This window comes from Panthera onca, chromosome B3 (assembly GCF_046562875.1).
Source record: "Panthera onca isolate mPanOnc1 chromosome B3, mPanOnc1 haplotype 2, whole genome shotgun sequence".
NCBI lineage: Eukaryota > Metazoa > Chordata > Mammalia > Carnivora > Felidae > Panthera > Panthera onca.
Genome location: NC_138344.1, coordinates 33,501,119 through 33,515,752, shown reverse-complemented (window position 1 = coordinate 33,515,752; position 14,634 = coordinate 33,501,119). Strand labels below are relative to the sequence as shown.

Sequence of the window (14,634 nt, the reverse complement as noted above, 5' to 3'; positions counted from 1 at the left end):
CCTTCTATTCAAACAATCTGGGTTCAAAGCTTGGTTTCAGCACTGACTGTTGGAAGCCTCAAAGCACGACTTTCACTCTCTGAGCCTTAGTTTTCTCATCTGTGAACTGGGGACAATAATACCTTTTAATGGGGTTGTTGTGGTGAGCATGAAATAACAGCTTGAACCTTATACCTGCAATTTCATACGTTTCAATATAATACATATAAGAACCTGACACTAGGAAGTAGTCTATAAATGGAAGCTGTGTTTGTGGTTGTTGTGGTTATGGACCTAAGACATGGCCAGATCTCCCTTCATCTTTATCAGAATTGGTGTCTTAGGGTTCCCATATGCCCCTCTTTTCCATCACCACTAATGAGGAAAGGCTTATGTTAGCTGTACTCTCCTTCCTCACTCCCTGTTTTTAGCTGGATACAGCACACACAAGGAAAGCTTCGCCCTGAGTAATATAAGCACATGTCATATCTATCCCTCTTGAGCCGGCCTCGGTTCGAAGATCCCTGGTGATGTTTTTTACATTTGGATATCTTCAGCATCTGTTTTCTGATTCCCTCTCCTTTTTGATGCCCACTCCCCAGTCTTCTCATCTTGCTCTCAGCCTGGGCCACAACATCGTCTTAGTATTAGTTTGTTACATCCATAATAACTGAAAAAAAGTGAGGGCTATAAAATAACAGGACTTCTAGCCTTAGTCTCAGAGTGCTTGGGGAAGGAGTTGGCTCTGCTCCCTAAAACAACTCCCCAGCAAGGGCCCCATAATAGCTTTTAAAAGCCGTGCATGCATGGGAGTGTTTGAACATAAGTACATTGGGTAAGCAGAGGGGGTCTGTCCCCATGAGTAAAATGTCAAAATCCAATATTTCATAACTTTCCAGGATTTCCCCTCTTCACCCCCCTCCCATCTCCCCTCTATGAATTCCAGCTGTTTACCTCCTCTACCCACCCCTCCTAGACTAAGATAAAGGAAATCGCCCAATCCTGCAAAGCTGAGCTTGTGAGCGGGCACTGTTTTGAGTTAGTCCAGCCTGTGAACCCTGTTCTTTGGGCATTATATTTTCCACACTCGTGCTCCAGATCTGTGGGCCCCAGGGCTGTGTTTGTTTTATGTGACCCCTGGCACCATGGCTGCAATTTATTGAACTGTGAGTGGATTCCTAATCCAAGCTGTACTAAGCAAATGTTCTCTCCTGGGAACCTTGGATTAGGGACGAGAGATTATGATTCTAACTGGACTGGTTTCTTGAACAGAAGAGATAAAAATTCAGGAGCTATAGTGCACCTACCTCCCGGCACCTACCATGAGAAATGAGAAATGAAAAATGAAGAAAGACTATCTGCAGAAAGAGAATGAACCATCTAGAGGCAGTGACCAGAAACAGTGAGATTGGTTTCTGGTTCCTAAAAGCTTCCCAGGCCCCTCTGACCTTGTGTCTCTGAGTCACATTTATCTAGATTAAATCATTTAAGCTAACATAACCTGTACCCAATGCGGAGTCTACTACAAATCCAGTCTCCTCAGTTGGCCCACAACATACCCAGCAATCTCTCTACAGGCCAGCTTCTGCCATCGTCCCCCATTCTGCTTCAGGGGGAAAAGAAAGGCACGGAGGAGGAAACTGTCTTAGTTTTCAGTCCCCTCCAAGCATCTGAATCTCTCCTACTCTTTCTTTCACAGAGAAGAGAGGTCTCTCTCCAAATCCTTCCATTGTGATGTGTATTTCATTCCCTTTTGTCTCTTCAGGAACTTTGCTCCTTCACTTAAGCCTCGCCTTCATGGATATTCAACTTTTTCCTCTCCCCTACTCTTTGATCTCAGCACATAAAGTTGATGAACTGGCCCGACCTTTATAAAAAAGTCCCATTTTAATCCCACACACTACTGACTGTCACACATTCGTTTCTTGCCTTCCACAAGCTCCTAGGGAGTCGTGTGACTCTTCATCTCCACTTCCTCACCTTCCATGTATTCCTGAAATCTAGTGCCTTAGACCTAGTGACCTCTTCCTAAAATCTCTACTGAAAATACTTTTGCTGAAGTTGCAAATGACTTTTGAACTGAAAAACCCATTGGAAATATTTAGGCTTAATTTATTTGACTGCTTGATGTCATTTGGCTTTGTTGATCACCCTGACCTGCACCCTTTTCCTCTGTTGGCTCCTATGAGCTATGCTTTTCCCATTTTTTCCTACACCCACATGGGCCCTTCCCGGCATCCTTAGTGCACTCCTTTTCTTGCACTCACCATTGAAATAAGAAAACAGGGCACCTGGCTGGCTGAAGTGTAGAGCGCGTAACTCTTGATCTCGGGGTTATGAGCTTGAGCCCCACATTGGGTGTAGAGATTACTTTAAAACAAAAGTAAATAAATAAGAAAACAGTTTAGTCCACACCAATTTCTCATCTCCTCACTCTTACCAGCAACCTCAATAGCACCCACCTGAAGCAGACCTTGGTAATTTGGGGTTTCTTAGAATCTGATTCCCCTTCCTTCTTACAAGTAGATAAGCCGAGCCATGACAGACATTGAAAAGGTTGGGCCGTTTTTTTTTTTTTTCCCCACACCAGCTAAGACAGAGGCATGTGACATAGGCCTGGCCAAGTAGTCCTCAGAAATGCAGATTCTGAAGTAAATGATTCAGAGAAATAGAACCGTGGAGAATTCGTCCTAGCAATAGAAACAGCAGGTTTTCACTGATGGTGAAAGTAGCAGTATTCTCACTGCCTGGTTTAGACACCTCACTTTGGCTTTTGTTCTGGTGGACTGGCCTCCCATTGTTCCCACTCACTTCCCAAGCTTGCATGTCCTGCTTGGCAATACTTTAACTCCCCCTCCCGCCCAGTGCCCTTTCAACAAATGGCTTTTCTGTTTTTTTTTTTTAAAAATCTTTTTTTCTAATGTTTATTTACTCTTGACAGAGGAGAGAGAAAGACAGAGCATGAGTGGGAGAGGGGCAGAGAGAGAGGGAGACACAGAATCTGAAGCAGGCTCCAAGCTCTGAGCTGTCAGCACAGAGCCCAACGCGGGGCTCGAACTCATAGACCGCGAGATCATGACCTGAGCTGAAGTCGGACGCTCAACCGACTGAGCCACCCAGGTACCCCTGGCTTTTCTGTTTAAATCATCCTGTGTGGCATGCTGACTGCAGGTGACTAGGACTCCCAAATTTGCATCTCCACCCTTTCACTTGTCTTTTGGATAACTTGCCTTGTAGACAAGTCTACTTGTATGTCTCACAGGCAAAGTCATCTTTTTGTCAGTCTGCATCTCTTCTGTGTTCCCAGCTTTGTGAATAGTATCTGTGACTTGTTCAGCCTGAACCCTGAGAGAAAAGGGTAGACACCTCGTAAACATCTTACGTTTTGGCTCTTAATACAACTTAAATCAATCCCTCCTTTGTATTCCTAGTCTTCCTCACCAGAACCACTGCACTATCCTCCTAACTAGACCCTCTATCCCTGTATCTACTCCTCTGATCTATTCTCCACTTAAGCTGTCCCTCGGGATCTTTTTAAAACCCAAATCTGATCATGTCACTCCTCTATTAAAGCCCATCAATGGCTCCCTCCTGCTCCCGTGATAAAACTGATGCCCGTTCTATGGATCTGGCTTCCACTTGACTCTCGCTACTCCTTCACCTGCATTCTGTACTCCAGCCAGGTCAAATCACACATTCTTACCAACCCTGCAGGACAATTTTTTTACCCTCCTTAAGTGCTTGATGGGGCTGACAGTCACAATGCCACCTCTGCCCCCTCCCCCACCCCCACCCCCACCCCACAAAAATGGATACATGACCCATTGGGCCAGGTAGGGGACTCCATCACTCTGACCAATGTGATTAGTTCAGTTATGGGTTTGAGACCTAAGTGGAGCCAATCAATTTTCCCTTCAAAGCTCTCTGGCTTTTGAGGCCATGGCACTAGGAGTGTATGACGTTGAAGCTTCTGGCACTCAGCTCTGCCTGCCACATGGAGAAAGTGTGTCTGTGGCAGGGAAGGTAACGGGACTAAGACACAAAGAGAAGCGGAGCCCCGAGAGATGGAGTGAGAGTTAGCTGATGACATTTATTTGATCCCTTGAACTCAGCCCTGCCTCAAGTTAGTAAAACCACTGCACCTCTCAGTTCCTTCTTGCTTAAGCTGGTTTGAGTTGGTTTCTATCACCTGTTGTTCAACCAGTTCAAATACAAAAATGGAAAGCAGTGTGCAGATTCTAGGTTGAGGGGTGGGAGAGGGGGTTGGTGAAATTGACATGAAATGGAGGCAGTGGGCGTCTGATACTCCCTGGAAGGAAGGTTGGAAATCCCTGAGATTTGGGTCACATATCTATCCTAAATGGAGATCTCAGGGACACACTGGAAAAATATCTGGATGTTGAAGTGTGCTGGCCTCTTAAGAGTTTCATCAAGGTCCTGAATTTCTGCTTGTCTCCGTGCTAGCATGACTAGAACCATGCCCAGCTTTGTTTAGAGTTGCTTTTTCTGCCTATGGGCAGCAAGTTAGATGGCCAAGGGGCAAACAATCATGCGTCTTATAGATTGTAAAAGCCAGACCCTCTTCCGCAAGCTAGAGTGAGTGAAAACAAAGGCATAGATGTAGGACATCCAACAGGAGATACCGGAGCTTAATGACTGAGAAGCTCTGGAGAAAAAGTGTGACCCTCCACACCACACCTGAATGCGGCTTTTATTCTCCCAAAAAGATTTTTTTGAGAGAGAGAGGGTAGGGGGGAGAAGGAGAGAGGGGAAGAGAGAGAGAGAGAGAGAGAGAGAGAGAGAATCCTGAGCAGACTCCATGATGCCAATGCAGAGCCGGACACAGGGCTCGATCCCAAAGACCGTGAAATCATGACCTGAGCTGAAATCAAGAGTCCAACGCCCAACTGACTGAGCCACCCAGGCGCCCCTATTCTCCCACATTAAAAAAATACACATATACAGGGGCACCTGGGTAACTCAGTCGGTTGAGCATCCGACTTCAACTCGGGTCATGATCTTGCAGTTCATGAGTCTGAGCCCCATGTTGAGGTCTGTGCTGACAGCTCAGAGCCTGGAGCCTGCTTTGGATTCTGTGTCTCCCTCTCTCTTTTTCTCTCCCCCACTCGTACTATGTCTCTCTCTCTCTCTCTCTCTCTCTCAAAAATAAATAAAACAACATTAATATGTGTGTGTGTGTATATATATATATATACATATATATATACATACACATATATACACATATATGTGTATATACACATATATACACATATATGTGTATATACACATATATACACATATATGTGTATATACACATATACACACACATATATATGTATATATACATATACATATATATGTGTATATATACACATATATACATATATACATATACATACACACACATATATATATATACACATACACACATATATATACATTTTACTTAGAATTCAGACAGTACTGGGGATTCTGGTGCCTGGGGATTCCCACTGTGACTCCTGTGGGAAAATGTAGGATATATTGGTCACAAACCTCATGTGCCTTCTTTAACTTAAATCCCCACCTGTGCCAAACAGCCCCTCCTCTTCCACGTCTGTGATAAAGATGCCACATGGCAGGCCATGGGATCTGACTTCCCAAGCACCCACTTAGGGGGCAACTGATGCAACTCAGAAGTATGGTGGAGGTAGCTCTCTGTGGGATGCACATTGGCCAACAGGAAATGAAAGGGGCACAGATGGATAAACTCTCTCTCAATTCTCCTCTTGGTGAGCTGCTCCAAGGTGCAGTTTCTCTTTGCAAACTCCATGTGCTTAGCAAACAACACTGCCAAGTGACCTGTTCTCTCCTCATGGCTCATGCGAAGATGTGACCAACACAGTAATGTGTTGTCTTGCATTGCTTCACATCTTTCCCAATCCATGTCTTTTCTCCCCCTCATCATCCTAGGCTTTCATCTCCCCAAACAGTGTCAGCACAACAACGCTTACCTCAGAGTCTGTTTTCTAGAGTACTTGGATTAAGACATGGAGCCACAATCAAAACCCCCGTCCCAACATTAGGTCCCAACAGTGAGATAGCAAGAAGGTCCTGTGGATACAGCAGATTTCCTGCTCAAATGCAGAGAATCTAGCCCGGACTGCTGGCTTTCTGTCAGGGGCCCAAGGCTAAGGTTGTGGTGGGGGTTCAGGCCATTTCTAGTCTACTCCATAGGAGTAGCTGAGGTTCATTTCACAGGCTGTCTTTTTGCCTCCCTGCATTTTCTCCTGGAGACTCAATACTTCTCTTGGGAAAAGTCAGACCCAGGCTTGCAGCCTGTTCTGACTTCTGGGTCTCCGCTCTTAGGCAACTAGAAGGCCAGAGCCTGGAAGTTCAAAATCTCCTCTACAGATGGCCCACCAGTCAAAGGTTCTGATCAGCCCAGGCTGCTGGAGGGTGAAGAACACTGTGACATTTGTGTATAAAGCCAGGGCTGGGGAGAAAAAGAGTGGCCCTCTGCCCTTTCTGAGTTTGCACTTGGCACAGATTTGGTCACCTCTTTGTGGACCCCACATGGCTCAGCCTGGAAGGGCACCTACTTAGACTACCTTGGTTCTGAACTCCCTGGGCCTATGAGGTTTCTTCCTTCATTGGTTATCCCCAAAACATAAGGCTGTGTGACATACTTGTATACAGGTACTGGCCATAAAGGGAGGCTGAGAGGTCAAAAACAGCCTCTGAGTCCCTGATGGATTTGGCTCTGTCATGATGCAGGCAGGGGCCATCCGAACAGTAGATGCCCAAAGATTACAACTGAAGCTGGAAATAATCAAGAGAGATCCTGTGATCTCCATGTCCTCGGCATCTTCTTTGGGAGGGTATTCCATGCATGTTATGTTCCACTGAAGCAGAGGTGAAACTCCAGGTCTGGTGAGAGCACACAGCAGATCCAGATCTGCTTCACTCTCAGAGGTCATTCACCCCATCTCAGACTAAAGGTCTTTTCTTCCTAAATCGAAGACACCCAGGTTGCATCCAGGGAGAAAGAAATCCCAGGGGCCCTGCCAAAGGCTGAAGACCCTTCCCACAGTCCCCAAGTGATATAAGTTCTCAGAGGGCCCACAAATTGAGTGTCCACTGAGAGACTCCTCTTAGGACTGCTTTGGTGATATGACCTCAGTGTAATAATGGACATGGCCAGAGGGCAAGCAATAGAGCAAGCTGCAGGGTGGCCAGAATGAGTGCTTCTATGGTTGCCTCACTCCTATCCTAAGCATCTCCTTGGGGCTGAGGCATAGGAGCCAGTGCCACTCAGGGATTTTGACTATCTGGTCAAGGCTACCTGGATCATGAGCCAGCCAAGTGTTGAACAGATAATGTTTCTCTGGGGGCACTGAGCAGATTAAGATTGACTTACCACCGTAGACAGACCATTGTGGAAGTCATGAAGCTGAGGGGGAGGGGAACAGGCAAAGTGTGATCTATTGGTAAGAAACAGAAACCTCAATGGCCTGATCCAGGTTCAAGGGCGAGGACTCAGCAAGATTCTTGATGATGGTTACTAGCTCACAGAGCGCCCAGGAATCAAATCAGTTGCTTTGAAAGGACTGTATTGCCAGAGAATCCTTGCATCTGGCATACAGGGCTCTGGGAGTGCATAATCTCTAAGACAATCTTTACACCCAAAACCATGTCTGAAAGGAAGAGGAACGCTTCAGTTCCAGAAGGAGCATCCTCCGAGGGATTTCCATAAAGGACAATGGATACTAGGAGATATTTCACAGTGGAAACGACTAAGAGCAATCAGTTTTGTTAACCACGAAACTCATTCCACTGTCCAGAAAGATGTAATATATGCTATAGGTTAGTGACCATTGTTTTTTCTTCTCCCCTATTCCAGATGGAAGTTTTCCTTTCTTTCTAAAAAAAAAAAAAAAAAAAAAAAAAAAAAAAAAAAGTTATCCTCTTTCCCTCTCCCATTTCTTTTTTAAATAAATGTTTATTTATTTTTGAGAGAGAGCATGGGGGAAGGGGCCGAGAGAGGGGGACAGAGTTTTCGAAGTGGGCTCTGCACTGACAGCAGAGAGCCCAATGCAGGGCTTGAACTCACGAACCAAGAGATCATGACCTGAGCTGAAGTCATGACTCGAGTCATTATGCTTAACCAACTGAGCCACCCAGGTGCCCCTCCCTCTCCCATTTCATATTGGTTATGCACTAGAAGCTAAATTGGTCTTTTAGCCATAGTTTGAAAAATCATAAGTGACATCCAGACCTGATCAAGAATTGCACATCACAAAGGGACACTGGACTGAGGGTTCGGTAAAGCAATTGGACATGATTCTGTTTTTGTCTCCTATTTTTGTTGGGCCCGGGATTGTTTCATTGTGGGGCAGGCACATTTTTTAAATTATGTTTGTCAAGAAAAATATAGGTGGATGCTGAGCACAAAAGGGGTGGAATATAGTGGATGCATATTGTTTATCTGCCCATCATTCCTTCCTTTGGGCACCCATTTCTCCCTGCCACATAAGCCTGGTGAGGCTGTCACTTATGGTGGCCTATTCTTCCACCCTAGAGGCAGGCACATGTCCATTCTGGCCAAAGTCCTCCCTAGGACATTTGAGTTAGAACTAGTGAGGCCAACATATAAAGGGAAGCAGAGCCAAGAGATGGAGACTTCATCAACTGAACCCCTTAGATCTAGTCATGCATGAAGGCAAATGCATCCTTTGGTTTATCAATTGTTTGAGGTTTGAGTGGGGGTTTTGACACTCGCAACTGGAAGAGTCCAGACTAATACATGCACACACAACAGAGACACAAACACCATGTTGTTCAAACTCATTGGATATTGTACAAGTCTTCCGTGATCTAATAGGGGTCAGCAAACTTGTTGTCTAAAGGACCAGATAAATATTTTAGGCTTTATGGGGCACATATGGTCTCTGTCTCATGTTCATTTTTTGTTTTATTTTTACAACCCTTTAAAAAATGTAAAACTCTTACTAGTTTGTGGACATACAAAAGCAGGTTGCAGGCCAGATTTACTCACAGGCCACAGTTTGCCAACCCCTGCCGGACCTCTGCAGCGTTGGCACACGGTCTGCTAGTTCTTAACCATGAAGCAAGATAGTTTAAGTGCCATTTGGTCCAAGTGTCTTGATATGACTCGGTAGTGAGTTAAGGTTCAGGACAGAGATAGGAATGAGAAAAGGCTCTTGTCTCGGTGCCCACTGTCTGCCACATAATGGGCACCGAATACGTGGTAATCATTATTGTTTCTTGGTAATAAAAATAATTTATCAAAAAGAAGCAGCTGTCCTAACAGCTTTGTTCAAATGTCCATGCATCCTTGAAGACCCTTCTCTCCCTCATGTCCTTTAGGAAACCTTTCTCTGACCTCCCTTCCCCGTCAATACTCTACTGACCTCCCCCTCCCTGAATCACATACTCTACTGCTTGTGATTACACACCCTGTGTGGCCTGTCTTTCCCCCTAGCTCTGAGCACTTATAACATGCCTGAGCCCTAGCTCCTAGCACAGTGCTTAGCCCCTAGCACGGAAGGGCCTCCATGCCGCCATTTGAATATCTGTTTGAAGGTTCAGGTGCTCTATATGTCCACCTCCGTCCAGGGTGATCAGTCTATGTGTCAGCATTGTGCTCGTGTAGCGATGCCCTCAACACTGGTTCCTCTCCCAATGGGAAATTATTTGTTGATATACACTGCACCTTACCCGGTAATGTTATTACCATATCTGTTATTCATCCCATTCACTCCAAAAATGAGTCAAAGACAGAGGACCAGGTGGGAACAAGTTTTCTTAGATTCTGTTATGAAGGAGGAACCCTCCAACCCCACCCCCCCATACCCTTTCCTGTCTGATGTAATATCAGATCAGAGGCCTCCAGCCTCAGCCACATCTGGGGATCAGAGGGCCCACCACACGGCTGGGGCCCCAGACCAGTTTGTCCCATGTCTATGAGGTGGAGGGGAAATGATCCTCCTGGGAAAAATATGTGCAAGGCCCTGCAGGCCCAGGACAGGCTGACCAAGGCAAGGTGAGTCATGGTGTTCTAGGCTGAATCTTTTGCCCATCTCACAGAAGCAGGCAGAAAGCACCACCGTTGATCAGCTTTATATGGCACCCACTGAATACAACAGATAGACAAAGACAGACAGACAGAGCACACACCACTTCTAAGCTGAACACTGCTCACCATCTAGAAGCACCTTGGATAAGCACATGTGAGACACTCTTGCATAGGAAAGATGTACTTTTTAAAGGAATGAAGAAGTATTTTGGCAAAACATCTACTTCCCTCCCAGGTCCTGGGTAAAGAGGGACCTCTAAATTCTGAAGCTTCTACATATTGAAAATTATCCCCTTCTCAATGGCAGTATATACAGTAGCAAACCTTCCAAGTCTGTTGTCATCGCCCTCTACATATATCCTGAATCTACTTTACAGGTGGGCAAACATAGACTTGGAGACAGAAGGTGGCCTGGAACAAGGGGACACTGGGGCTGACTTAAGGTGAGGGGAAACAGGAGGTGTCTCGGCTCAGCCAAAGGCAGGGCCTCTGTCTATCTGGATGGGGAAGGGAAAGGCTGGGGTGGTTAAAACTCCCTCTCTTCCTGTCTGGGGAAGCAGTGGTTCCACAGGAAAGGCCGTCAAGAAGGACACTCCTGCTGGCTAGAGGGCTTCTCAGGGTGGCAAAGGTCAGGACAGGCCAGAGCTCCTCCTGGAGCTCTTCAGAGATGCTCTCTGAGTTTGAGGATTATGGATTCCCTGCTTCCATAACTCTCCTTGTTACCTGCATGGGAGCTAGACCTTAAGTCCTTCATTATTTTAAAAAGGCAAGGTTGGGGGGGGACAATTTAAGAGGGAATGAGACACAGAACAATCTTTCCACAGCCTCCCTCTGCCTGGGCTGAGGCTTTCAAGGGTCTCCTTCACCCTGTCTCCTAGGGATATTTAAAGGCAGCTTGTATGAGACTCTATACTGTCTTTTTGTTTCTCTTGTGTTTTTTTCTTTTGTTTTGTTTTTGTTTTTGTTTTTTTTTTGTTTCTTTGTTTTAATTTATATAGATATATATATTCTTTAAAAAAAAGCAATAGTCCTTTGGTCCCTAAACTCTAAGGAATGATATGATTTTGAAAGAAGTAAATCTGGGCTTCCCTTGCGGAGAAGCCCTTGGCACCCCCAAGGCCCTCTGCTGGTTCCCCTAGACAGTCAATCCTCAGCCAGCCCCAGCTGCCTTGCCAGCCTGCGCTCTATGCCACAGGCACAGGACAACCCACTTGATGAAAACAATCCTTAACGTGGCCTGAGCCCCAGGCGCCAGCCTTGGGTCCGATCCACCTCCATCCATGGCTGCTCCTTCGGGAAGGGCTGCTCAAGCATTTCTGTGCTTTTCCTTTCCTTTCTTCTCACTCTTCAGTTTCTGTTGTTGGGTATTGGTTGATAAGGAGAGAGGAAAAAGAAAATATAAAGAGGCAAAAATCACTCTGGAGGGCAAGACAGGAGGGAGCCACCTGCCCCAGCAGTGACGTCTCAGGTGAGTGAGTGGACCTCTTTTCCCAGGGGTAGAGCTGCCGCAGGCTCAAGGCAGCAACCTGGTCCACTGAAGTGCCCTTGGGTCCTCCTGGGAAGATGACTCCAGCCCCACACCCTCTCCAAAGAGCTCCCTGGGATAGTGCAAGTGAGGCAGGGCCACATGGACCTTCTGAGACAGCATGTCTCTGGAAGGCGCAGGCAGCTGGCCCTGCCAGAAACCTAAGGGGCTTGTCATCTCTCTCCCCATCCCCCACCAGGCCCTGTGGATCCTGCTTCTTTAGCTTATCTGCTTCTCTCCTCATCTCCATGTTCTCTGCCATTATCCCAGTCTCCTGCATCTTATCCCTTCTTTGCTTAACTCCCCAGTGTCCAAACTTGTGACCCTTCACAACTTTTCTAGTCTCATCCTCCACCTGCCCTGCCCTCCCCACATACAACTTCTCTACTCCCATGGCCCCCTGTGGCTCTCCCTGCAGTAGAACTACCATTAATCTAATGGTTAGATCTTGCCATAACTGTCTCTCCCAGACTATGGAGACAGGAAGTTGTCTAATTCATCTCCATCCTTGGAGAAACATCAAAGTCTCCAGCTGAGGATTCCTCCTTCGCTTCTGGCTCTTCTCTCCCAGACTCTTTCAGAGGTGGGTGCTCCTGACATCTCAAAAGGAACATCAAAGCGGACAGGGCCTCCATCACTCAGGCCCCATCTGCCTGGGGTCCACCAAGGACTCACCTTTCTGTGGCTGGTCAGTGAGAGAAGATCAGTAAGGCCGATTGGCATCCTTGGGCCTCTTTAGCTGGACTTTGAGCCTCTTCATGCCAATTTGAAAGCCATTCATGGCCTGAATAGCTGTCTGGGCACTGGTTGGATTGTCAAAGCTAACAAACCCTGGGGAGCGGGAGCGGGGGCGTGGGCAGAGAGGTCAGCTGGGAACTCTGCCTGGCAGGGTCCCTTCTCTCTGACAAGCCCCGTCTGTCCCTGTCCCCTCCGGCCAGTCCCATCAAAACATATACCCCCCACCCTCCATTGTTTGCATGTGCTTATGCACACATGGATACACACTCATACTTACATAGGCAAGTGGCCTAAGTTTCCTAAAGGTATAATTCTTGGAAGGACAGGAAGAAATTCTGAGTGTGTTGGCAATGGGGAGTGTGCGGCTTGGGGGATTTCCTTGTCTTTCCCTGACATGGGTTAATTCTCTGCCTCTACCGCTCCCATTCTAGTCCTCTAAACTGTAGCTGGGGCTGGAGGGGATCTCTGGCCCCAGACTATATTCTTCCTGCCCTGCTAGACTCTAAAGCCTGACCTGGTCGAACATCTTCCAGACACCTGACTTTCTCAGGTGAACCTGAAATGGCCTTGTTCCGGTCTGAGCTTACTACTGTGAGGCTTACTGGTATGTGAGCCTGCTTTTGTGCCATATGATTCTCTGGGAGTCATTGACTTATGGAGGGATAAGCCTAGGGTCTGCACTGAATCTCAAAGTTATGAGTGGGAGAGGCCCATGGATGGGGCTCAGCTCACCGAAACATTTGCTCTGGTTGGTGGCTCGGTCCACAAAGACTTTGGCAGAGACAACAGCTCCAAAGGGCAGGAATGTTTGTATGAGTTCTGCATCACCAAACTCCTGAGGCAGGTGATAGATGAAGAGGTTACAGCCTTCGGGGCCTGCAGGAACAGCAGCACGCTGGTTCAGGGGAGGGACCCTGAGTCCAGCCCCACCGCCGCCCTGATCTCCAGCCCCCTGTCTCTCACCTTCTCTTTGCTGCTGGGGCAGGGCTGAAGACTGCTGGGGAAAAGCTGTGCTCACTGGGGCATAAGCCGATGGATAGGCTGCTGGAGACAGAAGTGGGAGTGGGCAGTGACCCCCAGAAGCCATCCCCCAAGCATGGCCCCATCTGCCTGGCCATCTTTGACCAATTCAGCCCAGTACAGGTAACCCTACCCCTAGAGGGGTTGTTCTGGGCCCAGGGATGGGGGGATGGGAGGGTCGACTCCTCAGGAGAGAGCCTCACCCCCGCCCCCCCCCCCAAGTTTCCCTATCCCTTTCTGGGGCCCTTCAAACCCCCCCCCCCCCCCCCAGGACGCGTAGCGCCAAGTGAAACCTGCGTAGTGGTGCATCCCAGCGTAGGCCTGCTGCAGGGGGTCAGCCACGCCGGGGCTCTGGGCTGGGGAGAGAGGGGCGCGAGGCCCACGGTGAAGGTGGGCGGGTGGGGAGGTGGAGGGATGTTGTGATAGGCAGGAGGGAAGGAGGAGTCCCTTCCCAGGGCGGTTGCTCCCCCCTACCCCCGGCTCCCCGCTCCCCACTCCTTTTCCGGGAGATTTGGGCGGAGCGGAGGGCCCACCTGGGTAAGGGGAGAGCCCGTTATTGTAGAGAGTGTCAGAGCCCGGCTGCCCGTTGGTCTGGGGAGTCAGGGGGCCGAATCCATTAACCCCGATGGGTGCTGGCAGACCGGGAAGCGAGCCAGGGCCGCCGCCCGGCGGGGAACTGGCTGCTGGAGGCGAGGAGGTCGGAGAGTCAGGCCACAGCCCTGCGGGGCCGGGTCCCAGCCGCCGCCCCGCCCCTGCGCGCAGTACCTGCCGCGGGCAACAGCGGCGCGGCTACCAGGCTGAAGGCCGCCACGTGCTGCATCTGGGCCGCCACTGCGGCCACGGGGCCTAGGCCCGGGCCCTGTGCCGCCGCCAGCAGGGCCGCCTGGTGCTGCAGGATCTTTGGGAGGGAAGAAGGGCGGGTGTGGAGGACCCAGCGGCGGGCAGCTGCCCTGGCTCCCGACCTCCAGCCTGGTCCAGCCGCCCACCCGCCCTTCCGTGACCTCCGGGGCCAGGCACATACCGCGGTGGTGTAGGCTCCACACGCCCCCAGAGGCAGCGGTGCCGGGTGGAAGGCACCCAGCTGGCCCGCCATCTGCTGCATCCGCCGCAGCGCGCGCTCCCTGTCGGTGTCCGCCAGCTTGACCACGAGGCTGGACGAGGCTCCCTGGGTAGGGCAGGGGAGGCCGCCGTGACCAGTCCAGACCCCAGCCCCGGCCCTAGGCCAAGCGCTTTGCCCATTAGGCCTTTTGTTGGGGGCACCGATCGCATGTGGGGAGAAGCCCGTCCCCAC

General features: G+C 48.9%; 1 protein-coding gene across 10 annotated transcripts in view; it reads right to left on the bottom strand.

Moving 5' to 3' along the window:
• Nucleotides 1-9,769: 9,769 nt before the first annotated feature.
• CELF6 (CUGBP Elav-like family member 6) overlaps nt 9,770-14,634 on the bottom strand; it is a 32,171-nt gene continuing 27,306 nt past the window's right edge. For 4 of the 10 annotated variants that reach the window (XM_078448846.2, XM_078448853.2, XM_078448854.2 and 1 more), the window contains 7 exons: nt 14,365-14,508; nt 14,109-14,241; nt 13,877-14,026; nt 13,637-13,699; nt 13,056-13,367; nt 12,261-12,416; nt 9,770-11,414 (listed from right to left, as the gene is read on the bottom strand). In XM_078448846.2, coding sequence (XP_078304972.1) covers nt 12,289-12,416; nt 13,056-13,367; nt 13,637-13,699; nt 13,877-14,026; nt 14,109-14,241; nt 14,365-14,508 — 930 coding nt within the window. In that variant the 3' untranslated portion in view covers nt 9,770-11,414; nt 12,261-12,288. Of the gene's footprint in view, nt 11,415-12,260; nt 12,417-13,055; nt 13,368-13,636; nt 13,700-13,876; nt 14,027-14,108; nt 14,242-14,364; nt 14,509-14,634 lie in introns of those variants that run through there. The other 6 variants (XM_078448850.2, XM_078448851.2, XM_078448849.2 and 3 more) reach the window with 6 other exon arrangements.